The 26,341-nt window shown below is 46.5% G+C and overlaps 1 protein-coding gene and 1 long non-coding RNA gene across 3 annotated transcripts in view; one reads left to right on the top strand and one right to left on the bottom strand.

Annotated features, from left to right (window-relative positions):
* Positions 1-6,205, bottom strand: part of LOC310698651 — a 77,144-nt gene extending 70,939 nt beyond the window's left edge. Inside the window, exon 1 of the long non-coding RNA XR_014521660.1 lies at positions 5,843-6,205. This is a non-coding gene — a long non-coding RNA (uncharacterized lncRNA). The remainder of the gene's footprint in view (positions 1-5,842) is intronic.
* The window catches only part of SLC27A4 (solute carrier family 27 member 4), a 49,300-nt gene extending 23,858 nt beyond the window's left edge, over positions 1-25,442 (top strand). For both annotated transcript variants that reach the window (XM_083485862.1, XM_083485863.1), the window contains exons 4-14: positions 1,657-2,051; positions 3,323-3,481; positions 5,588-5,657; positions 6,413-6,504; positions 7,079-7,188; positions 8,015-8,224; positions 8,366-8,492; positions 13,364-13,501; positions 16,111-16,275; positions 18,148-18,294; positions 22,463-25,442. In XM_083485862.1, the coding sequence (XP_083341988.1) occupies positions 1,657-2,051; positions 3,323-3,481; positions 5,588-5,657; positions 6,413-6,504; positions 7,079-7,188; positions 8,015-8,224; positions 8,366-8,492; positions 13,364-13,501; positions 16,111-16,275; positions 18,148-18,294; positions 22,463-22,620 (1,771 nt within the window). In that variant the 3' untranslated portion in view covers positions 22,621-25,442. The remainder of the gene's footprint in view (positions 1-1,656; positions 2,052-3,322; positions 3,482-5,587; positions 5,658-6,412; positions 6,505-7,078; positions 7,189-8,014; positions 8,225-8,365; positions 8,493-13,363; positions 13,502-16,110; positions 16,276-18,147; positions 18,295-22,462) is intronic.
* Positions 25,443-26,341: the final 899 nt, after the last annotated feature.

Below are 26,341 nucleotides of genomic sequence, written 5' to 3'. Positions count from 1 at the left end.
AGGGAGACAGAGTTCAATTTGCCAGTGGGGAGCACTAATATATTAACGGCAAGGGACCTTAGTTCTGTGACAGAGCATCTGCAAGCGGAATGTCCCAGGTTCAGTCCCTGATGGCATTTCCACGTAGGCCTGGCAGAGATCCCTGCCTGAAATATTGAAGAGCCACTGCCGGTCTGTGTAGACAATACTGAACTAGGTGGGCCAATATTTTGACTTGTACTAGCAGCTTCCTGTGTTCCTGTTTGGGGAGGGCTGTAGCTCATAAGTGGAGCACCTGGTTTGCATGTGGAAGGTCCCAGGTTCAGTCCCCTGTGCCATCACCATGTCGCAGATGATGAGAGAGCCCCCACCCCCAGCCCTGGAGCTCGGCTGGATGTTGTCATCTGATATAAGGCATCTTTCCTGTGCCTATAGTTAGCCCCATGTGAAAATTCTGTGACTGAGTGCTGAGGAGGCGGAGGGCTGGGTGTGTAGGTGGGGCTTTGCAATAAGGGCGAGTTTAGGAGGGGTTCTGAGCCTGGGATGCTTGCGAAACCCTCTTCCATGGAACATATCCTTGTCCTTGTTCAGCTGAACACACCTACAGGTTTGAGGGAGATGCAGCGGCATTAGATTGCCATAGTATTAAGAGTGTTTCAATGAAGACGAGTGGGTGGGTGGTTCCCCTCCATTCCCTTGGGATGAGCTGGCCAACTGGAATCATGGCATCTCTGCCCTGGCCAGGCCCTACCTGGAGTCCTGTGTCCAGCTCTGGGCACCACAGCTGAAGAAGGATATTGACAATCTGGAAGGTGTGCAGTGGACGGCAAACAAGATTACAGTGGTACCTCGGGTTAAGAACTTAATTCGTTCTGAAGGTACGTTCTTAACCTGAAACCGTTCTTAACCTGAGGTGCCACTTTAGCTAATGGGGCCTCCCGCTGCCGCTGTGCCATGCTGGCACAATTTCTGTTCTCATCTTGAAGCAAAGTTCTTAACTCAAGGTACTATTTCTGGGTTACCGGAGTTTGTAACCTGAAGCGTCTGTAACCTGAAGCGTCTGTAATATGAGGTTCCACTGTATTGATAAAGGGCTTGAAAACCTAGCCTTATGAGGAGTGGTTGAGGGAGGTGGGTATGTTTAGGTTGGAGGAGCCTGAGAGGAGATGAGAGCCATCTTCAAATATCTGAAAGGCTGCTTTTTGCTGCTCCAGAGGCTAGGGCCCAAACCAATGAATTTCAATTACAAGGAAGGAGAAGTTACAGATAGGTAGCCGTGTTGGTCTGCCATAGTCAAAATAAAAAAAATTCCTTCCAGTAGCACCTTAAAGACCAACTAAGTTAGTTCTTGGTATGAGCTTTCATGTGCATGCACGAAGAAGAAGTGTGCATGCACACGAAAGCTCATACCAAGAACTAACTTAGTTGGTCTTTAAGGTGCTACTGGAAGGAATTTTTTTTATTAAGGAAGGAGAACTTTCTGAGGGTGAGAGCCATTCAATAGTGGAACAGACTCCCTCAGAAGGTGATGGACTCTCTTTCATTGTATATTTTATAAAGCGTAGGTTGGATGGCCACCTGTCAGGGATTCTTTAGCTATGATTCCCATCCAACTCTACACCTCTATGATTCTGTCTCCTGGAGGAAACCTTACTTGTGCCTTCTTCTCTTTTCCAGGACTGGATATGTTGTCCTCTTGACTCGGTTGAAGGTTTGGTGGTATGTGAAGCACAAGTACACAGTCCCAAAGCTCTTCCAGCAGGCAGCACGCAAGCATCCAGGAAAAGCAGCCCTGATTTTCCAGGGGACAGGCGAGACGTGGACCTTCCAAGACCTGGATAACTATTCCAACCAGGTGGCCAACTTCCTGTATGAAAGAGGCTTCCGCTCTGGGGATGTCATCGCCCTGTTCATGGAATCCCGCAACCAGTATGTTGGTCTCTGGCTCGGCATGGCCAAGATCGGTGTGGAGGCTGCCCTCCTCAACTCTCACGTGCGGCAGGAGTCGCTCCTTCACTGCATCAACATCTCGCACTCAAAGGCCGTCGTGTTTGGAAGCGAGTTGGCTGATGGTGAGAGGAGGTGGGAGGGAATCCAGGGGTAGAAGCAGAGCAGAAAGCAGGCAGAAGAGCAGGTGTATTTATTTGAAAAAGAGACGAAGGGACCTACGCCCTTCCAGCTTTTGTTGGACTCCAACACCCATCAGCCCCAGGCCAGCATGACCAGTGTTCAGGGATAATGGAGTCCAGCTCCTCTATTTCTGGTTCATGTCAAAGCCACATGTGTCTATTCATAAGCCCATTCTTTCCCGTTTCTGCATTAATCTTAGATATATTTTTTAAAGAGTCTGCACAGAAATATTCGTTCTGTATTGATGTACACATTTCTAAACATAGCTATACAACCCACCAGTCATTTATTATATGGTCACAAACCTGGTAAAGGTAAAGGGATCCCTGACCATTAGGTCCAGTCGTGGCTGACTCTAGGGTTGCAGTGCTCATCTCGCTTTATTGGCCGAGGGAGCCAGCGTACAGCTTCCGGGTCATGTGGCCAGCATGGCTAAGCTGCTTCTGGCAAAAGCAGAGAAGCGCACAGAAATGCTGTTTACCTTCCCGCCGGAGCGGTACCTATTTATCTACTTGTACTTTGACATGCTTTTGAACCTTTGTACAGGGTTATTAAGACTGAGACTAGCCACCTGAGAAACAGTTTCTATCCAAATGCGATTTTGGTTTTAAACGCAGTGTAAGGTAGTCTTTATGTGAGTATATTGTATTCGTGACTGACTCTGGGGTTGAGGCGCTCATCTCGAATTACTGGCCAAGGGAGCCAGTGTTTGTCCGCAGACAGTTTTTCTGGGTCATGTGGCCGTTTACTTTCCTGCTGGAGCAGTACCTATTTATCTACTTGCACTTTGACATGCTTTCGAACTGCTAAGTGGGCAGGAGCAGGGACCGAGCAACGGGAGCTCACCCCGTTGCGGGGATTCGAACCGCTGACCTTCTGATTGTCAGCCCTAGGCTCTGTGGTTTAACCCACAGGGTCACACCTATAAAGGACAGATGAGGATTCAAACATATGATTGCACATACTTAAAATACTCTTTGATACACTTATTTATCCTAAAATATTCACACTGCACATTTTTTTGAGCCAAGACCTCCAGATGTTGCTGGACTCATGCCTTCCATCAGCAACGACTTGAGGGCCACAGTTTCCCCATCCCTGGTGTAGAATATGAACCATTGTGAAGACCTGCAGCTGTAGATGCATGGGCCACTGTGGCAGAGAAGGTGTGTTCTCTGTGCTTTTGCTTCTAACACCTGTTCTTCCTTTCTAGCCTTGCGGGAAGTGCAGCCTTCTCTTGGGAAGTCCATTCACCTCTTCTGTTCTGGTGACTGGAAAGCGGAAAGCATGCTGCCAGGCTCAGAACATCTGGACCCTTTGATTGAAAAAGCATCTCGCCAGTCACCAACTCCCCCAGACAAGGGATTCCTAGGTAGGCACAGGCAGTGGGTAGGAACCATTTCTCATTGCATGTTTCTATGAAATTGCTACCGCCTTTTCATTCTCTTTTGCCTACTCTTTTGCCTTAACAGGCAGCCCTGTTTAGGGAAGTTTTTAATGTTTAATGCTGTATTGTGTTTTTAATATTCGATTGGTAGCCACCCAGAGTGGCTGGGGAAACCCAGCCGATGGATGGGGTATAAATAATATATTATTATTTATATTACTCAGGAGCTCTAACTCTCAAAAAGAAAGACCAAATTCCAAGTCACTGTTGCAGGATGTGTCTGAAGTCACATGCGTGTTCAGCACTGTGTATTCATACACACACAACCAACAAGAAGTTTGGAATATTTTGCTAGAGTTATGGCGTTTGTCCATTCATGAATATATGCTTGTCTCTATTCTTGCCCAAATAAAACTCCTGACACCCGATAATTTTATTCTGGACAGGCTATCCTAAAGACCAGATGGGCAGCCCAGTAATTCTTAGAGGCAAACAGCTTTACATTAGGATTCTTGAGAGACACATTAACAAAGAAAGCTTGGTTTATTATAATAAATGAAAATGACGGAATTTATGAATTCTGTTTCAGACAGTAAAATTACAATTTAAGCAGGCAGCAAATCCTACCATACACAAACACCTAAAGAGTGGAAGAATCTCTACCTACTCTCAAAAGCCTACAGAAGTGAGCACGGCAATTTTGCTAGCAGGGCTTACACTAATAACATAAGCAGCTAGATTTAATGTTGTTTTTAATTTATCCCAGGATTTCCTGCCTGCATCTCACCTCCCCATCTTGCAAAACGTGTTTGAATAAAAATCATCCTAGTGAGTTGTGACTGAACTGGCTATCTTTTGTCTGCTCCCTGCCTTTCCATTACCAGGAGTTTGAGTAGACTTTGCTGGCAGCTTGATTTACATGTGTTGACCTTTACAAGGTGTGAGGAACTCAGGATATGCCTGAATGGCTTCAGGTCACTTTTTGAATTGAGACTAGTATCAGGCTTATACTGAGGTCAAGCAAGGTTCATGATGGAGAATCTCATGTCATATTTAAGTTAGTATGTCAGCCTTTATACTTGTGCTGTGATCTACAGAGATAAACCATATAATAAGTTCAGATTGACACACACAGCTGTTCACCTCAGTGTTCAGTTTAAGTCGGCACAGCAAAACAGCTTGTTATTCATATGGGGAAACCCATATGGGGAAACCCAACCAGACGGGTGGGGTATAAATAATAAATTGTTGTTGTTGTTGTTGGTGGTGGTGGTGGTGGTAGTGAAGCAGGTTTCATCTCTATCACTTCCAGGCAGGTCTGGGGGAGGTAGTACTGAGTTGGATGGACCAATGTTTTGCAAATTTATAAACTGCTTCACAGCAGTTTATTTCATGAATGACTGTGTCACAACTCAGGGAAAGACTTCTTAAACAGAAGCAGTGAGAGCCAGTGTGGTGTAGTGGTTGAGAGCGGTGGACTTGTAATCTGGGGAACCAGGTTCGCGTCTCCGCTCCTCCACAGGCAGCTGCTGGGTGACCTTGGGCCAGTCACACTTCTTTGAAGTCTCTCAGCCCCACTCGCCTCACAGAGTGTTTGTTGTGGGGAGGAAGGGAAAGGAGAATGTTAGCCGCTTCGAGACTCCATAAAAGGGAGTGAAAGGCAGGATATCAAATCCAAACTCTTCTTCTTCACCTTCAGTAGGCAGGCACCTAAAGATCATAACACTGAGTGCCTGTCTAATTTTGGCTGGTAATTAGGCTCTTTAAAAACAGGGCTGGGGAACCTGCAGCCTGCGAATTTCATGTGGGTGGTGAAGAGAAGCAAATGGCGGGAAAGAGGGTGGCAGAAATACAGTAAAGGGGTGCTCTGCCCACCTTATGGCTGGCCTGCCCACCACTGGCACCAGTCCTGCCCAAAGCTGGCCTGTGGCCCCTGGCAGACCATCCCCAAGGGAATGTGGCCTCTGTCAGGAAAAAGGGTTCCCTGCCACAGAATAAAGCCAGAACTGAAGTTCTGCTTTTTCACGGAACACTAATGCCACTAGATAGCAAAGGTGACCCTGAAGTTTTCAACATCCTTTTGCCTTGCAGATAGATTGTTCTACATCTACACTTCAGGCACAACGGGGCTGCCCAAAGCTGCAATCATTGTCCATTGCAGGTGAGCAAAATCACAAGGGATCGCTCTGTGTGGTGGGGGTGAGGAGACTCCCAGTCAATTCTGTTTTGTGTTACTCCTTGAAAAAAACAGGACTAAGTTTATTATAAACCCAAATCCAAAACAGCAGGTTGAAAGCATAGAAGCCCCATACTGTGCATATTTACTCAGAAGTAAGCTTAGGGTACAGGGACGCGGGTGGCGCTGTGGGTAAAACCTCAGCGCCTAGGACTTGCCGATCGCATGGTCGGCGGTTCGAATCCCCGCAGCGGGGTGAGCTCCCGTCGTTGGGTCCCAGCTCCTGCCCACCTAGCAGTTCGAAAGCACCCTTAAGTGCAAGTAGATAAATAGGTACCGCTTTATAGCGGGAAGGTAAATGGCGTTTCCGTGTGCTGCTCTGGTGCCGGTTCGCCGGAGCAGCTTCGTCACACTGGCCACGTGACCCGGAAGTGTCTGCGGACAGCGCTGGCTCCCGGCCTCTAGAGTGAGATGAGCGCACAACCCTAGAGTCTGTCAAGACTGGCCCGTACGGGCAGGGGTACCTTTACCTTTAAGCTTAGGGTGCACAGGGCAGGCTGTGTGGTGCCCATACCTCACGGTCCTACCCCCACAAAAACTCCTGAAACCTGAGGCAATTGAAAGTAGCTATCCTATTTCCTCTTCTCCAGGCTAAACATACTCAACTCCCTTAGCTGTTCCTCATAAGGCTTGGTTTCCGGACAAATACTGATCTCTCTCTCTCTGGTCTCCCAATCCAGGTATTTCCGGATGGCAGCCCTGGTTTTCAACGGCTTCCGCATGCGACAGGACGATGTGGTCTATGACTGCCTCCCCTTATACCATGCAGCAGGTAACACCATCACCTTTAACCTTTCGGTCTTTTCCAAACTTACCTTTGATCCATCTGCTTCACTTTTATGATGGCTATATTGTTGGTGAACCATGAACAAAACGTTCAACTGAAATGAAGGGAATTTATAGAAACACAGGATGCTGCGTCACACAGAGTCAAACTGTTGGTCCATCAAGAGCACCAACAGCAGCATTTCAGACAAGAGCCTTTGCCAGCCCCACCCAAAGGTGCTAGGACTTGATCTTGGGACCTTCTGCATTCAGAATCTGTGTCCTACCCACCATTCTGTACACTTGTTATTATTTAGAGGAAGGAAGTTCCAGGGTTCTGGAGGGACCCACTGAACATGATTCTCTACGTGCCATGCCCAGGTGATTTCTCCCACCCAGGCACTGACTTGGCAAGCTGGATTCTTCCCTTCCCAGGATCATGCCCTGGGGTCTTGTGTAGATTGGGTCTGAGCCAAACCGAGAACAGCAAAGTCTTGCTTCTCATAAGCTGGCCAGTCACCATTTCAGTTCCAGATTTCCTGCTGGCTAAAATGGGTTTACCTCTCACTCTTCCCTTCTAGGTAACATTGTTGGGGTTGGCCAATGCGTCCTGCATGGGATGACGGTCGTGATCAGGAAGAAATTCTCAGCTTCTAACTTCTGGGAAGACTGTGTGAAATACAACTGTACGGTGAGGCAGGGCTGAGACCATGGCTGTGTGGGTGGGGCAAAGAGGAGACCCATAGTATTGTAGAGTTGGAAGGGACACCCAAAGGGGGTCTAGTGATCTAGTCCTACCCCCTGCACTGCAGGTTTCACAACTAAAGAATGCCAACCTCCTCCTCCTCCTCCTCATCATCATCATCACAAACATCATAAAAATGCATGTGTGTGTATTTTTATATAACAAACAACAAAACACCAGACAAAGCAACAAATTCCTCCCAAAGGCAAGCACACATAGCAGCACATTTCCAAAGCATCTTAAGAGTCAGGGGATTGGCTCAGTAGCTGGAACACCAAGAACCTGTAAGGTGGATGTCGAGTTGGAGATTTTTCATCTCATGCAGACAAAGAATGCCAAGGCTGGGAGGTGGCAGCACGAGAACAGGGCCCTTTCTGTGGTGGCTTCCTATTTGTGGAACACTCTCCCCAAGAGGCTCTCCAGGCACCTTCATTACATATCTATAGGCTTCAGATGAAAACATTGCTCTTAAGCTAGGCTCTCTGCTGATTAAATGATCCATGGGCTTTTAAGGGGTTGCCTTCTCTAAGCCTTATTTCGAGAGCCGAATGCATTCCATTTAACATCCTGTGCCTAAAAAGGTGGGAGAGACATGAACTAAAACATTAACTCTTTGAGAGGAGGGACAGGGTACAGATTTGTCAGGGGCCCACGTGAGAATCAAGGCTATCATTTCAAAGGTAGAAGACTGCATAGCTGCCACATGTAGGTCACCTCGTGCCATTCATCTCATTTTGTCCCTGACTACTTCTTCCTCTGCTGCTGCCATCAGATCGTACAGTACATTGGGGAGATATGTCGGTACCTGTTGAACCAGCCATCTCAAGAGGTGGAGAGGAAACATCGGGTCCGGATGGCTTTGGGCAATGGCCTGCGGGCTTCCATCTGGAAGGAGTTCACTGAGCGCTTTGGCATCCCCCAGATAGCCGAGTTTTACGGAGCCACCGAGTGCAACTGCAGTGTGGGCAACTTTGACAACAAGGTAAGGGCTGCCTTCTTGCTGAAGGCGTTGCTTGGTGTTTGCCCAGAGTGCCTGAGCCCTGGCTTTTGGCCCTGGGCCCCAGACCTCCTGCCCTTCATCCCTTTGCTTCCGTGGTGACCTCCAAAATTTTCTCCTCTGCAGCTGGGGGCTTGTGGCTTCAATAGCAGGATCCTTCCCAACATTTACCCCATCAACCTAGTCCGAGTGAATGAGGAAACTATGGAGCTGATCCGGGGACCTGACGGGCTCTGTATACGGTGCAAACCAGGTGAGGCTGGATGGGTGGAAAGCAGCTGGGTAATCCTTGAATGAGAATAGGAGGGAGAGAACAGCAGGGCTGGGGCACTGTGTTCCTGACTTCCATGTTGTTGTGTTCCCAAAGCAAGGAAGGATTGGACTCTGATTAATAGAATACACATGAAGCTTGACCAGTAAGACTCTGGGAGGAGGTGCCAGTAATAATCCTCTCCACTCTTCGACCCAGGTCGTTTTATTTACAAAAGAACTTTTTACACAGTGTTCGTAAGAACCAATCAGATTTCCTCTGAGCTTTTCAAAAAAACCCATGTGGGACAAAGTCAGATCAGAAGAAATTATTTTGACAACAAAGAAATTATTTCCTACTTGAGCATGCATATGTAGTTCAGAGTAAATAAAATAGGAAGCCAGGAGGAATGCTTTTAGCAAAACCCCGGAGGTCATAAACAGGAATATTATTATGGCTGGGGAGGGTGGGTATAAATAAAATTTATTATTATTATTAATTATTATTATTAATTGAAGACTAGTGTGGAAATGTAGAGAACTGAACTTAAGTTTGGAAAGAAATAGAAACTGAGAAAAGCCCATCTTTAGGTCGCAGTAGACCAGGGGTCAGCAACCTTTTCCAGCTGTGGGCCAGTCCACTGTCCCTCAGACCATGTGGAGGGCCGGACTATATTTTTTGGGGGGGGGGGATGAAGGAATTCCTATGCCCCACAAATAACCCAGAGATGCATTTTAAATAAAAGGATGCATTCTACTCATGTAAAAACACACTGATTCCCGGACCATCCAGAGGCCGGATTGAGAAGGCGATTGGGCCGCATCTAGCCCCTGGGCCTTAGGTTGCCTACCCTTGCAGTAGACCCTCTAAGTGTCCCTATTTTCCAGGAACATTTTCATTGGTAAATGAATCCCTGAACCATCTGAAGGAAATCCTGTGTAGGGAAGTTATTTTCTTAATGTTTAATGTTTTGTTATGTTTTTATATATGTTGGAAGCTGCCCAGAGTGGCTGGGGCGACCCAGGAACATGTGTGGGGTATAAATAGTAAAATTATCATTATAGAATGGAATGTCCCTATTTTCATTGGAGAAATGTCACAGGGGGTTTTGATGAGTGGAGGTGGCAGGTGATTCATCCCTGAAGTGGAGCACATCAATCAACTTTTGGACTACTGTGGGTTCCTGCAGGTCTTTAGATGGAGCAGTGGCCCCCAGGAGCTAGGACAAGACCGAGGACAGATGGGACACTGTCAGAGAGACAGAGATCTGTCCTCCTCTGTCCATTGTCCTCTTTCTGGGCTGATGACCATGGAGCCAACTCAAGCTCTCCCCTAAGAGAGAGAGAACCTTGAATGACACTTCACTTAAAATTCCTGGGATTCAGGGGCCTGGTTCACACACAATTAAGCTAAGCCTAAGTTTAGCGTTGCAATATGAGTGACAGCATGGCCACAAAGAGAAGACTGGAAGCTTCTGTTTCTATTTGAGATTAACCACAGTTTAGTGTTACAGTGGTACCTCTGGTTGTGAATGGGATCCGTTCCGGAGGCCCGTTCTCAACATGAGCAGAACGCAACCCGCATCTGCCATCTGTGTGTGCCGCGATTTGCCGCTTCTGTGCATGCGCGTGACGGCGCGAGCAACGAAACCCGGAAGTAACCCTTTCCGGTACTTCCGGGTTGCCGCAGGATGCAACCTGAAAACGCTCAACCTGAAGCAAACGTAACATGAGATATGACTGTATATCCACTAATCCTAGCAATGGCCTTCTGAAAAGCAGCCAGCTTCATAAATGTTACTGTCTTATACTTTTCGGTATATATGACAGACTGTAAAATACTGTAAAATAAAGTTTAAAAATGGGGCTCATCTTATACACGGATAGTGTGGGGGTGACAACGATGGGTGGGGGTGATCTCCCCCGTTTTCTTAAATTTGTGTCCCCCAAAATAGGGGGCATCTTATACACAGAGGCGTGTTATACACAGGAAAATACGGTACAGTCATACTTCATGTTACGTTTGCTTCATGTTACATCCTGCAGCGACCCGGAAGTACCGGAAAGGGTTACTTCCGGGTTTCGCCACTCGTGCATGCGCAGAAGCGCTAAATCGTGCCGCGCACCTGCGCAGATACAGCGCTTCTGGTTGCGCTCTTTTTATGTTACAAACAGGCCTCTGGAACGGATCCCGTTCTCAACCAGAGGTACCACTGTATATAGACATACAATTTAGTCTGAAGTTTGTCGCTGTGGGTTAAACCACAGAGCCTAGGACTTGCCGATCAGAAGGTTGGTGGTTTGAATCCCCGCGACGGGGTGAGCTCCCGTTGTTCGGTCCCTGCTCCTGCTAACCTAGCAGTTCGAAAGCACGTCAAAGTGCAAGTAGATAAATAGGTACCGCTCCAGCGGGAAGGTAAACGGCGTTTCAGTGCGCTGCTCTGGTTTGCCAGAAGCGGCTTAGTCATGCTGGCCACATGACCTGGAAGCTGTACGTCGGCTCCCTTGGCCAATAAAGCAAGATGAGCGCCGCAACCCCAGAGTCGGCCACGACTGGACCTAATGGTCAGGGGTCCCTTTACCTTTACCTTTGTCCACCTTTACACTAGAGGGCACTCTAGCATCGCACAGGAAGAGGGAAACCTGTTTTTCCCCTGCCACATTAGCTCTTGAGTGCCTTGTGGTTAGCCAGGCACTGATAAACTTTATAAATGAGGATCCTGCAATCTAGCCACTAGATTCTTTCTGGGGAACAATGAGTGATTATCATCAAAGTACTTTTATCCTGAAGCAGCTGAAACTTTAACAGCTTTAAGGCTGTTTTAATCCGTCATGATTTTATGTCTTAATTCTGAGTGAACATACAGAGGATTTTGCTGTTAGTTGAGTCATCTACTCATCAACTGATCTAATTCAAAGCTTGGAAATCCTTTTAAAGAAAGATGTTTCCAGCACTTCTGATGACTGTGTGTTTGTGTTTGTGTATAAGCACACATGCCCAGTACAGATCTTCATGGCTCTAATCGAAATAATGTTCTGTAGCCAGATAGGTTGTCCCTCTCTTCCCAGCTCCCAATATGGTGATGGAATCATTTTAATTTGGACCAAAGTATGAGGGAAAGGATCAAATACAGCCTCTTCCCCTTTCATAGAATCATAGAATTGTAGAGTTGGAAGGGAGAACAAGGGTCATCTAGTCCAACCCCCTGCAAAGCAGGAATCTTTTTGCCCAATCTTAACCCTGAGATTAAGAGTCTCATGCTTTACTCACTGAGCTATGCTATGGTCTTTTATTTTTGCTGCATTTCCAGTTATGATTGCCTCCCTAATGCAATTTAGGGGGGGGAGAGAAAATAAATGGATATTAAAGCAGCACTATACTAACTTGTAAAGGGAGAGGTTAAACTTTGATAAGAGTTGATTCCTAGAGAGAGGACGCAGACCATAGAGAAGGAAATGGCTAGAGTAATCTGCATAAGTCAGGGGTCCCCAAACTAAGGTCTGCGGGCCAGATAAGGCCCGAGGGACTCGTGCATCTGGCCTGCGGCGACCCCCACCTCCCACTGCCACCGCCTGCTCTGACCAGCACTGCACTGCACAGGTGCCCACTTCCAGGTCGGAGGAGCAGCGGAAATAGCTGGTGCGCATGCACAAGCGTTATTTCCGGTGCACATCTGGGTTGGAGGAGGCCCGTGCACATGCGCACAAGCTATTTCCGGTGCTCCTCCAACCTGGAAGTGCGCCGGAAATAGCGTGTGTGCACGCGTATGGGCATGCGCTCCCCTGCCTTCTGGCCCGTCATGCAATTGGCACTGGAGACACCAGCCCGAGGCGTGGTAAGTTTGCTGACCCCTGGCATAAGTCATAGCCACCCCCAAAATCCACTGAACAGCAGTGCAATGGGTCATCAGTGTAGGGCCATAAGAAACCTGTACCTGGGGAAATTGCAGTTCATCAAGTTAAAAATTAAAAGCGGGATTTTCTGGGCTGTGTTAAGACAGAAGTTGTGCAGGGAAAATATGAGATGGGGATATTGTGCTCAGAGAGTTTTGCCAAGTGATGTTAATCCTTCATGCATGAAAACTTCTGTTAATCTGTAAGATGAAACAAGACACTTAGTTATAATAATAATAATTTATTATTTATACCCCGCCCATCTGGCTGGGTTTCCCCAGCCACTCTGGGCGGCTTCCAAAAGAATATTAAAATACTGTGATACATCAAACATTAAAAGCTTCCCTAAACAGGGCTGCCTTCAGATGTCTTCTAAAAGTCTGGTAGTTGTTGTTCTCTTTGACATCTGGTGGGAGGGCGTTCCACAGGGCGGGTGACACTACTAAGAAGGCCCTCTGCCTGGTTCCCTGTAACTTGGCTTCTCGCAGTGAGGGAACCGCCAGAAGGCCCTCGGTGCTGGACCTCAGTGTCCAGGTAGAACGATGGAGGTGGAGACGCTCCTAGTTGTCCTTATTATAAATGTAAGGAAAATCTATTTTTTCATGAGCTCACTACCAGCCGGGATCTGGTCAGTGCATGGATGGATGACTGCCTGGGATCCATGGGATCCAGAATGGAAGAAATGTGGGGTATAAATGTTGGATATGAGAGTTTATTTTGCCTACACTTGCAGCTTAATCATTTGTCCCTGTCATCTCGGTCCAATGCTTTGGAGTGCAGCTGGAAGATACTGGAGCAAACGAAGGCCAAGTTTCAGGAGGCTCCTGGTCTGTACATCCAGGTGGAGAGCAATTCTCCTTTTAACTCAGGGAACACATGCGCCCTTTCCCATGACATTGCTGCTCTGCCAAATGCCTCTTCTGCCTCCTCTTGCATTGCTATTATATGGTGGCCATGTAAGGTGTCCTTCTCTGCCCACAGGAGAGCCAGGCCAGCTGGTTGGGCGCATTGTCCAGAGCGATCCTTTGCAGCGCTTTGATGGCTACTTGAACAATGAGGCCAACAATAAGAAGGTTGCCCGTGATGTCTTCACCAAAGGCGACTGTGCCTATCTCACAGGTGAGGCCCTCCTTCTCCTATATATATCCTGCTGCCTCTGTGCAAAGCTGCCTTCTTCCAGGTAGCAAGACCATTTGCCTGCCCAATACCAACCAATCTGCCTGCACTTACTGGCAGTGACTTCCCAGGGATTCAGGCAGGGGTCTCTTACAGCCCTGCCTGGAGGTGCCAAGGATTGAATCTGGGACTTTCTGCATGCAAAGCAGATGATCTGCCACCAAGCCACATTCTTTTCTACATGGTGCTTAGGGAACAACTTGCACCTTAATATCAGCAAGACAAAGGAGATGGTGTTGGACTTTGGGAGGAAGAGAGGAGAACTAGCCCTGCCGTATATTGGGGAGGGCTGTGTGGAGAGAGTCTCTTCCTTTAAATTCCTAGGAGTTTATCTAAGGGAAGACCTTACTTGGAAAATCAATACAACCCAGGTGGTTAAGAAAGCCCAACAGAGGCTCCATCTCCTCAGAGTATTGCGAAAGAATGATGTCAATCAACATTTGATGATCTCCTTCTACCTGTCAACAATAGAAAGTGTCCTTTCATACTGCATCACGGTGTGGTATGCTGGTTTGACATCATCTGATAGGAAGTGCCTACAGAGGGTGGGGAATACAGCACAAGATATTATGGGCTGTCCTGTGAATCCGCTGGATGAAACAGCGGAAGAACGTTGCCTCAGGAGAGTGAGGGAAATTCTCAGGGATGATTCACACCCTGGCCAGCACTTTCTTGATCTCCTGCCCTCAGGCAGAAGATATAGAAGCACCAACAGGGTAAAGAACAGCTTCTATCCGTGGGCTGTTAGGCTGCTAAATGTGGGTGTGCGTCAGTAAACGAGGGTAATTAAGACTAAGAGAGCTGAGTGGGGGGTGCTCATGTGATCTCACTGTATACAAGTTGTATAAGTGACAATAAAGTATTTAAATTATTTCAATTTCAATTTCCCCTAATAGCATTGGAAGCTGCCTTATACTGAATCAGGATATTGGGACTTTGTCTTCACCAAATTGCCATTTTAATGCATCGACTTTCCTGTTCAGTTGGCCATTGGGGACTCCATTAAGCCTTCCCAACTTGGTGCTTTCCATACATTTTATTTCTTTTAAAAATTATTTCTTTTAAAAATTATTAAAGAAGTATAGAACAATTGTCAAATAGGAGGAAATAACCGAAAGCAGGATTAATTTTTTTAAAAACCTGCAGCTCCCAGTAGCCCCCATCAACCTGGCCGGATGGTCAGGAACAGCAGGAATTGTAGCCCAATAAATACTGTATTTTTCCATGTACAACTTTGGGCAATCTCCCCACAAAAAGCTCAAAGTTGTTCTGTTTGATGTTTAAAATACTGGTTTCTTAATTTGGGTTAAAAAAAATAGGGGTTGTCATATATGGGGGCGTCTTATACACGGAAACATACGGTATCTGGTGAGCACCAAGTTGGGGATGAGTGCCCCAGTTTGGCCATCATGGGCCAACTCTTCTTTTTGCCTTCTATGGACAAGAATGGAAGATCAGAATGCTCTTTTGGATTTTGTGAGGGGCCTTGCAACAAAACATTGCAGTGTGAAGAGCTCCTACTCCAATCCATTCTCCCTCTGTCCTGGTTTTGTTTGTTTCCACCACCAATGTACCATGAGACACACTCAGTCCTCAATGTACTGTTTTTTGGGATAGAAGGGTCATCCGTTCATTGCCCCCCCCCCAATTTTCTTATTCTGCACACCTCAATGTTCTCAAGAGCCTGTTGATACCTTATGGATGGTGTCTTTAAGGTTTTATAAGCAACAGCACTCACCTCTGAATATTGGAAATAGAAAGAGTGTTTTTAAAAATTACCTGGAAGTAACTTCCTTGTTCCAACAGTTCCATTGGCTATTGGTCTGTTTCTGGGCACCATTCAAAGTGCTGGTTATGACCTATAAAGCCTTACACGGCTTAGGTCCAGGCTATCTGAAAGACTGTATTCACTCATACGAACCTGCCTGGTTTCTGAGATCTTCAAGAGAGGCCCTTCTCTCGGTCCTTCCACCCTCACAGGCATGCCTGGTGGGGACGAGGGAGAGGCCTTCTCAGTGGTGGCTGCTCCCAGACTCTGGAACTCCCTCCCTAGAGAAGCCAGACTGGCTCCCTCCTTGCTGTGCTTCTGCCGGCAAGTGAAGACCTTCCTATTCCAACAGACCTTTGGGAACTGACAGCTTTTGAGGAAACGGCTGGTGCTATGTCGTTTTTATTGCTATTGTCTGTGTTTTTAAGGCATCTTTTTATACAATTTTATTCCCATTAGGGTCTAGTTACATTTTAACTATTCTCTTTTCTATGTTTTTAGCTTGATCTATTTTATCTGTGTAAGCGTGCCTTGAGTCCTGGGCTGGGGAAAAGCCAGGATATAAACAATTATTATTTCTTCTTCTTCTTCTTCTTCTTCTTCTTCTTCTTCTTCTTCTTCTTCTTCTTCTTCTTCGCTAGTTGCAAAGCGACTTAACAACAACCAAATAATAACACTTGGGTGCTGTAGTGATAAAGGCGTAGGTGGCGAAGGACCACACTTTCATCTTACTGTGAGTTCTTTCTCTCTCTCCCAAACCCCACCCCGCAATGGCTCCCTTTAGGTGATGTTCTGATCATGGACGAGTTGGGCTACATGTTCTTCCGAGACCGCACAGGAGACACTTTCCGCTGGAAGGGCGAGAACGTCTCCACGACGGAAGTGGAGGGGATGCTCAGTCGCATCCTAAACATGACAGATGTCGTGGTTTACGGGGTGGAAGTTCCAGGTAATGGGTGGCAAGCGTTTCTGGGTTCTCCTCCAATGTTGCCCTTCTCTTTTCCTGCAGGGCGGAAAGTTGATTACTGGTAGTTCACAGGACTGTTTGAGGTAGATCAGCAAGAGTTTCTGGCTCCGAACTGTTTAAAATAGCACCGAGTAAAAACTCCACACACTGGTCTTGGAGCTGTGAGGATCACAGTCCTGTTTGTTTCCAGGCCCAGTTATTCAATGTGGTGTTTTGTTTATCTTTACAGCTCTAACCCAGGGACAAGAAACACGCAACCTTCCCAGATGCTGTTGGGCTCTCATCATCTCTGACCAGCATGGCCAATAGTCAAGGATGATGGGATTTGTAGTCTAACAACATCTGGAGAACCAGAAGAGTTCCATCCCTCTGCCAAATATTCTGGGCCCAATATACTTCAGGGAATGCCTTCAACCTCATGAATTTCATGGGAATGTCTTTACCCTGGCAAGTGGTAAAATAATTTGTGGATGTATCAAACTCCTGCAGTCACTTGTCAGCTAGAAGATTTCATGCTGTGATATTTTGGCATGATGGAACAACACAGCTTAGGAAAAGGGGGAATGGCGGTGCGGTCCTTGCTCAAGTAGAGTTCTGTGGTCCCTACTTTTAAATTTATTTGGAAGTGCTGGTGCAAACCTTTAAAGCCCTTCCTAGCCTATGAGCAGACTACCTCAGGGATCACCTCTTCTCCATTTGCTCTGGCTTATAGATCGGCTTCTGAGTCTTCTGCTCTACATCCCATCAACATTTGCGACACAATGGGCAGCTATGAGAGATGGAGCCTTTTCGCTGGTGGAGTTGTAGTTCAGCCCTTATGGTCCCTGGCCTAAAAAGGTCCTGATAGTCACTATGGACACATCCACACCATACATTTACAGCAGTATCATACCACTTTAAAGAGTTTTGGCTTTCCCCAAAGCTGGGGTGAAACTTTATTTCACCTAGGTCAAAGACCCAGCTTGGCATCCCCAAATGTGCATTGTGTGTGTGTGTGTGTGTGTGTGTGTGTGCGCGCACACACACACACACACACACACACAGAGAGAGAGAGGCTGGGAGGTCCAATGGTCCCCCCCTGGAAGCTTCACCCGGGGCAAAAGCCCTGACTAGTCACCACCCCAACTCCATAGCTGCAAAAAAGCATCCTGGGAACTCCTGAATGTTGTAAGGCAACCCCTATTCCCCTCTGTGGGGAATTTCTAGAGTGCTGTTACCATTGATCCCTCTTCCCAGGGTGCTCTGGGAACTGTAGGAATGTGAAGGGGAATAAGGGTCTCTTAACAAACCATAGCTTCTAGGATTCTTTGGGAGAAGCCATGATTGTTTAAACTGGTGTGATAGTGCTTTAATTAGATGGTGCAGGTAGTTGTTCAGAGTCATCTTCAAACAGTTGTGGAAAGAACCATTTTGAAGGAGTTGCTGCTATTTAGTGCCCAATATTGGAAGGTTGGCGGTTCTAACCCTGATCCTGTTGTTCGGTCCCTGCTCCTGCCCACCTAGCAGTTTGAAAGCACGTCAAAGTGCAAGTAGATAAATAGGTATCACTCCGGCGAGAAGGTAAACGGCGTTTCCGTGCGCTGGTTTGGTTCGCTAGAAGTGGCTTAGTCATGCTGGCCACATGACCCGGAAGCTGTCTGCTGACAAACACCGGCTCCCTCGGCCTATAGAGCAATCTTTTAATGTCTGATGCGTTACTGTATTTTAATATTTTGTTAGAAACTGCCCAGAGTGGCTGGAGAAGCCCAGCCAGATGGGCGGGGTATAAATAATTTATTATTATTATTATTACTATTACTATTATCTCTATGAGAGCAGCTCTAGAAACCTCAGAGTGTGTTTTTTGTGTTCTAGGAACTGAAGGGAAGGCTGGGATGGCAGCAGTTGTGGATCCAGACCATTCCTGTGACTTGGAGAGCTTTGCAGAGGAAATGAAGAAGGCGCTGCCTGCTTATGCCCGACCTGTTTTCCTGCGTCTGCTTTCGGAAGTGCACAAGACAAGTGAGTCTCCTTGACAGAGATACATAAGACGCTTTAATCTGATTGTGAAACATGGAGTTTTTCTTGGAATGTTTTTCAGAAGCCACATCAGTGTAAAATCAGTCTGTAAACAAATTGCACCTACAGAAAAGGAGACTCTTGTCTGCTCCACATGTGAGCTGTTAATACTTTTCTGGAATGTAGTTCAGCACAAATGCATTTATTTAATACAATTTCTAACAAATAAGTCCAGCATCCTGTTCTCACAGTGGCCACCCAAATGCCTCTGGGAAACCTGTAAGAAGGATCCGACCACAAGACCCCTTCCCCAACCCATGGCTTCCTCCATGTGCTGGATATTATATAGTTTTTCCATGCCTTTGCTTCTGCAAAGAAAACCTCCAGCATCCTTTCCACTGCTGTTCTCAGTCAAATCCTATTTGCGTCTTGTTTACACTGTGTTTTAAAATAATCTATAAACATGTTCCAATGCTCATTAAAGTCAGTCTCTTTTTTATGTCTAATTTTACAAGTCAAACTAGCCAATTCTACATATTCTGTCCATTTCAACTGCCATTTTTCTTTAGTAAGATACTGCTTCTTCATGGCATTTTTGTGTATATAATATTTACGTGGCTGTTGTTGCATAAAGAAATAGATTTACCTGTTTTTTGGGGGACACCTATTCCCATTATCCCTAATAAAAAGGCTTCTGGTCTTTTGGGGAGAGTTACCTTAAATATCTTTTTTTATCTCATTATAGATCATCTCCCAAAAGTCTTTAGCCATTTTACCCATCCACCACATGTGATAAAATGAACATTCTGCTTCTTTACATTTACAACAGATGTTTGGTGCAAATTTATACATCTTTGCCAACTTACTTGGTATCAGATACCACCTTTGTATCATTTTCATAAACTTTTCCCTCAAAGTGTAACACGCTGTGGTTTTCAGCCCAGATTTCCACAACTTTCCCTATGGTTCTGATTCTATACTATGCCCCATATCCTCAGCCCAATGGATCATGGCAGATTTAACCCTTTCATCTTTGGCTTCCCATTCTAACAATATCTTATCCATCCTCAAAATCAGTTTTTCTCTATTGCATCACAGAACAACTAATAAAGCGAAAGGATATGTGGACAGTCTGGTATAAATCCACCACTAATAATACACTAGTATAGTGGTACCTCGGGTTAAGAATTTAATTCGTTCTGGAGGTCTGTTCTTAACCTGAAACTGTTCTTAACCTGAGGTACCACTTTATTATTTTTTTAAAAAAAGATATTTATTGAAAATTTTAAAATACACATAAAGACAAAAAGACAGACATGGAAGAAGAAGAAAAAAACAGACACTACAAAACACACACCAATTTTCATCACAATCCTTATTTTCTATAACTTATTTCCCTGACTTCCCCACACCTCCCCCTCTTGTATTCTAGTTCAATGTCGGCTCAACAAGTTCTTACCAATCTTACCTTATAAACAACAATATTTATACATCAATACATATGTCTTAATTATTAATTATATCTTTCTTTCTTATTCTTAACACCTTATTCTAAAGTCGACCTAATTTCCTTTCCACGATTTCCCCACTTTTCATACAAAAAACAAGACAAAGTAAAAACAAAAACAAGTTATAATTGTATAGCCTTTGGATTCCCAAACTCCATCCCCCCTTTTCCCGGTTTCAATCCCCAACACATAACAATCAATTTACTATCAGCCTGGAGATCTCACGTCCGAGGCCCTTAAGTCTCTCTCAATTCCTCTCTGCCGTTTTTTTTTTGTAGTCTTTGATGTTAAACACCAGCTCTCGGAGAAGTTCAAGCCCAATGGGGTCCATGTTTCTTCCAGCCAGAGCTCCATACTTAGGAGTGGAGCCAAAATCTTGTTTCTTACTTCTTTCAAGTCCAAATGTCCCCAAAGCTCCGACTTCCACTTTAATCAAATTTATAATCCTTGAGTCTTCACATCTCTTCATAAGGAGATCCCTCCATCTTTCAGTCTCCAGATTAAACCAAGTTTTCACCATCAAGTTCTTATTTCCCTTTATAGCCATCTTGTCAGGCCTCTGGCCCTCCTGTCTTCTGTAGCATTACAACTCCTCCTTCCTTATCCTCGGAGTCAGTGTGTATCTCTTTCTCCACATTCTCCAAGCTCTCCGGTTTCTCTTCTTTACCAGCTGCGTAGGCTTCCTGTGTCAGATCCTTATCGAATTCAATAAGTTTGTTTACTGTTAAGTCCAGAATTTCAGCCTTTGTAGCCAAAACATCGATTTGGCCTTGTATCTTTCCCAAGAGAACAAAAATTTTATCCAGTTCAGCTTGAATTCTTCCTCCTTCAGCCATCCTTGTAATGTCCCAAAAACCCCTCTAGAGGGATTTTTGGTTACTTAGTATTCCTTCCAGTTCAAATCCAAAAGTCAAATTAATTTGTATCAGTTCTCCTTATTTTCCACAAGATATAATCAAATTGTAGCAAATACAGCCAGCAGAAACAGCAGAAACAAAGTTCTCTTTTCTCGTCTTGACAGCTAATTTGACAGCTGTCAAAATCTTCAATACCTTTTCACCAGGCTTTCTCGCAGATCACTCCCGGGTCCGGGGGGAGGCGAAACTTCAGCTCCCAAAATTAGCTCTTATCCTCCGGTAAAGTTCTTATCATGCCAAGTCGTGAAATTAATAACTTTAACCCAATAAATGAGAAAAAAATTCTCTCGACCTTAGTTAGTAGGTCCTTGCTTCAGATTGTTTACAGGACGGGGAGACGGACTTCCTGCTTATGTCTTCCCCGATCGTGCCTAATTCAAAGTAATTTTTTTCCGAATCCAGTTCCATTCTACTCACGGGTTGTAGTTTTAGAGTCCAATTCACAGGAAAAAGTCAGCGCTCTCCGGCCATGGCAGCGCGGCTTCACTCCGCAGGAGAAGCAGTCAACTCACAGCACCGCGCCGCTCAACCCGTCCCCCGTTCCGGAGCCTTTAAAAAGGCTCTTTCGCAGGTCGGGGGCGCAAATGGTGCCCACCGAGTCTCCAGGTTCACAGGCTCCTCTGCCCGTGATTTTTAGGGGTCCCCGCGTCGCCGCAGCGGTAAGACCCTGATCCTGCGAAGCCGATTCCCTCCGGAGCTCGGAGGGAATCCGCCATTAGCCGTTCGCGCTAACCCGGAAGTCTGAGGTACCACTTTAGCTAATGGGGCCTCCCGCTGTCGCCGCATGATTTCTGTTCTCATCCTGAAGCAAAGTTTTTAACCCGAGGTACTATTTCTGGGTTAGTAGAGTCTGTAACCTGAATCATCTATAACCCGAGGTACCACTGTACTGCATCAGTGACATGCTGCAGAATAACACACAACGCCCCCCAAAAGCACCAGTCTGGAGGGGCACAGAATGTCCTCCAAAACTTCACACCTGCTCTCCACACACCTACACCCATCACCTGCTGCTAGAGGTAGCTGTCTCAGTAGGGCTGGTCCTGATGTCAGATAATAATAATAATAATAATTAATTTATACCCCGCCCTCCCTGGCCAGAGTCGGGCATAGGGCAGCTAACACCAGTAAAATTACAATAAAAACATAATGGGGGGGGACCAATTTAAAATACAGGTTAAAATGCATTTTAAAATGCAGCCTCATTTTAAAAGTACCCCATGGATCAAAACCGTAAGGGGAAGGAAACATAAGGGTCAGACCGAGTCCAAACCAAAGGCCAGACGGAACAGCTCTGTCTTGCAGGCCCTGCGGAAAGATGTCAAGTCCCGCAGGGCCCTAGTCTCTTGTGACAGAGCGTTCCACCAAGTTGGGGCCAGTACCGAAAAGGCCCTGGCCCTAGCTGAGACCAATCTAACCACCTTGCGACTTGGGACCACCAAAATGCTCTGTAATTGGTGAACATATAGCATGGCAGCAAGTGTACTGCTCCTGGCTCAGTGGCAGAACATTTGCATCCCTGCCAAAAGCCCCAGAAAGCCACTATGAATCAGTGTGGACAATGCTGAGCGGGTTCAGTAAAAGGCAGTTTCCTTCCTGTGCCCCTAGGCATACATTTCATTACCGTACTTTCCGCTTTCCCTTTACAGTGAAGAACTGAGGAGAAAACACAAGGACAACATCCCTTAACCGCTTTTTCTTTTTCTTCTTTTTCTTCCTGCCTCCCTTCATCTTCTCTGCTCTCAGGTACCTTCAAGTTCCAGAAAATGGACCTGCGTAAAGAGGGATATGATCCCAATGTGGTGAAGGACAAGCTTTATTTCCTGGAGCCCCGGCAGTGCCGCTACCTCCCGTTGAACGAGGACATCTTCAAGAGAATCCAGTCAGGACAAATGAAGCTGTGAAACAGCCCCTGATCTTCTGCCCCTCTGTCTAGGGTAGGGTGGTGGGACTGGAGTTTGCATAGGAAAGGAAAAGCCAGTGATGGTTAGAGATTTAACAAAATGGCGGCGGGGGGAGGGGGGAGGCACAGCGAGTTGTTTTTTTGGTTTCGTTTATGATTTGACCTGTTTTTGTAGAAGACGATGGCCAATGGCAGCCTCCCCCAACCTGGTGCCCTCCAGGAGTTTTGGACTATAACTCCCATCGTGAGGGAAGCTTGCCATATGGTTTGCAGGGGGACAGCTGGGGGCGGGGGGCAGGTTGATGCATACCAAAGCATAGAAGCACTATGGCTTTATTTTCTACTTGGTTGGAACAGTGGCCGTGCTGTTTCCTGTTCCTCTGGGTTGAGCATGCTAGGTCAGTGTGTCAGTTTCAAAGGCTCTGCTCTCCGGTTCCCCAGGCCCCATCCACCGCTCTACATTTAAAACAATACCACACCATTTTGAACAGCCACGGCTCCCACCCCCCTCCCACCCCCCACAAAGAATTATAGGAACTAAAGTTTGTTTAAGGTGCTGAGAGTTGTCAAAAGGCCGCCTGTTCCCTTGCCAGAGCTGAAGTCTCTCTTCACAGAGAACTCCGGGAATTATAGCTCTGTGAGGGGGTGGGCCTCCTAACAAATTTTGGGACCCTTAGCAAACTACAGCTCCCAGGATTCTTGGGAGGGGAACCCATGACAGTTAAAAGTGGAACGGTACTGTTTTAAATCTGTAGTGCGGACAAGGCCCTGATCTCCCTTTGCCTCTTTTCTGTGTTTCCCCATAGGACCCACAAGGGCTGCACTGCTTCACTACGCCTCTGGGTGGTGCCATTGTGCTTTGTTTCTCTGGGGTCCACCTTTGATCCTTCTCACTTGCCATGGTTGTGATTATAACTTTTTATGAGGAGAGATTGTCTCTCTCGACTGCACTGTCCCTAGTTTGCGGAGTGGGCAGGAAGGGCACAGTGACTCAACTTATTCCAGGGATATGGGTGGTGTGTTCGGTTTGGTTTTACTTTCACAAATGGATGTTTATTTGTATGTGCGGGTTTTCATATTATTATTTTTTTGCAATTTATTGCAAGTTCCATTTTGTTTTTAAAGAAACAGGAAAGGGTTAACAGCAAGCTTACAATTCTGCCCACAGTGCAAGCTGGTTGGCTTTTCATTCTCCCCCCCCCCTTTTTTTTTGTACAGTAGTCTGGCCAGCAGCATCTCATTCTGTGTCTCATGTATGAACACAGACGTCTTCATTCCGCTTCTCCTATAGGGGTGGGGGAGCTTTAAAAGGGTCAGAGGCAACAATTCTCCTTTGGTCAGTTCCTTCATCTGATGGCTCAGCAGTTGTGTCTCAGTGTGAATCCCACCTCTTTCTTAAGTTTTGCTAGGTGGCCTTTCCACCTCCTGCATTTTCAGAAAGGTGTGTGTGTGCGTGCGTGCGCTTGCGCTTCAAATTGCTCTTAAGTGATTTTCACGAACAAAGATACGGGGGCATGTTGGTTGCTTGGCTTCCTGAAACCCACCACTGTCAATGGCACAGTGTACTGTCAGGATGGCACTAGGGTGCATGTGCAAATAAGACCCCATGAATGCATCCCTGTTCCAGAGGAGCAGGTGCATGGCACTTGTGGGTTGTTCATTTTATATGCATGGGGACAAGGGGGCCTGGTGCCAGCTGCCCAAGGCAGTCCAGAAGGCTCAGGGCCACCACAGGTTCCATTTAATTCCTTGCATCACCAGGGTGGAGCCTCGCCTGAGATGAAGGCCTGTTTGGGTGTGAGCCAGGTGATCCCATTCATGCTGTGATTCTGTCTCTCTACTTAGCCATAGAACTGAATGGCACGACCCTTGCTGGGGAAAAGGAAGCCCGGCCTCATCTCACTAGCGCCTACCGGAAGTGTCAGTCCAAACGATTGATGAGTGCTTCAATTCTTCTGCTATGTGCTATGTGCAATGTTTGCACATGTGCTGTGAGTTACTGCACACCTGTTTGGGAGAGGCCACAGCCCAGCTGTAGAGCATGTGCTGTTGCATATAGAGACAAAGGTTGCTGCTTCAGTCTCTGGCAGGGCTGGGGAGAATCTCTGCCTGAGACCGTGGAGGAGTTTGCTGGCCACACTGGACTTGGATGGAGCAATGCTTTGACTTCACACAAGACAGCTCCTGATCTCCTAGTACTTTGCACAAGGGTGTGCATTGGTGCCATCAAGCATAGCTGTCAACTTTCAGATTTGAAAATAAGGGATCAGCAGCCTCACCTGTCCCAGGGACAGTCTACGAGATATCTAACAATCTGGAATAGCAGTGGGAAATGGCGCTGGAATAAGGGAATTTCCCACAAAAAAAGGGAAGGTCGACAGCTATGGCCATCCAGGCAGGACTCTGGGGAAGGGATCGAAGGACCCCCTCAACAGGGCTGGCTTACCATATTTTGAAGTAAGTTCCTCCAGTCTAAAATGACCTAAATGTAGAAGGATGGGAGAATAATCTCAGAGTTTGTAGCAACCCGGGAGTTCTTGGATCTAGTGCTATCCTGCAAGGCATAAGGCGTCTGCTCAGCTTTGTTTCAGCAACCTCCAAGGCAGGGGGTGGGGAGCCTGTGGCCTGTCTGGTGTCTTCCAGCTACGGTTCCCTTCATCCCTCGGCTATGCTGATGGGAGCTGCGTTGCCACAGGACCCCTGGCCCCACTCAGAGGAAGTCAGGGGCCCTTTGCTCTCTTGCTGCAGGCTGCTTTGGCGACTTCAGCTAGCCATTTGCCAGTTTTAATGCCAAAGTCCTTGCCCAGAAATATTTTAGGTAGAGTAGGGTAATTGTCTTGGGAGTCGTAAATCAGAAAGGGGAGGGCTGCAACCAAAGGCATGCAGAAGGCATGCAACCCTGGCCATTGCCAGGTAGAGCTGGGAGAGATTTCTGTCCGAAAACCCAGAGGGCCACTGCCAGTCAGTGTCACCAATACTGAGCTAGATGGACCAATTGTCCGACTCTGTATAAGGCAGCTTCTTGTGTTCCCACTGCCATCAGCCCAGGGTGGTATCCAAGTGGGTTCTACTCAGAGTAGTCCGATGGAAATTAATGAACCTGAGTTAGTCATGTCCATGAATTTCAGCAGGACTGCTTTCACTAGCACTGACATATTGTAAGATGCACCCTCTTCCCCAAAATAATGTTTAGCAGGTTGAAGTTGGAACAGTTTGCTTTGAACTGCATGGTTTCTCCACAAGGGCAGAAATGCAGTTTCTCTTGAGACACCAGCGTCACTTCCAGCCAGGTGACCTGTTCATTCAGCACTCATTCTGATCTGTTTACAGAAAATCTGCACTGCACAAAAATGAGAGTGACTTTTCCCGATAGTCTTGGGCTGCACTTCTTTTCAGTGCATTGCCCCTTCGGTTTCTTTATTGCAAAAGTTAGGGCCGGGGGTTAGGAGCGGACAGCAGATTTGTTGCACAAGGGCATGAATGAAATTTTAATTTGCCGCCTGAATTTGCCCGCATGTGTTTGGCTCCCCCTTAAGAATAGCAACAGCCTAGGAAGCACTGGTGGTTATTGAGGCAGACTAAACCTTGTCTGCTGGTCCTCCAAAATAGGAACAATCAAGCATAGAGGGGCAGTGCTTGAATTACTGGACTAGCGAGCACCTATGTCAGAAGAAGTTTAGGTGATTCAAAAGCAGTGTAACTGCACCAGCTGAAGATATTTG

Source organism: Podarcis liolepis, assembly GCF_965112155.1.
Source record: "Podarcis liolepis genome assembly, chromosome: Z".
Taxonomy (NCBI): Eukaryota; Metazoa; Chordata; class Lepidosauria; order Squamata; family Lacertidae; genus Podarcis; species Podarcis liolepis.
Note: the sequence above shows the minus strand (reverse complement) of the source record. Positions and strands in the feature narration are given on the sequence as shown.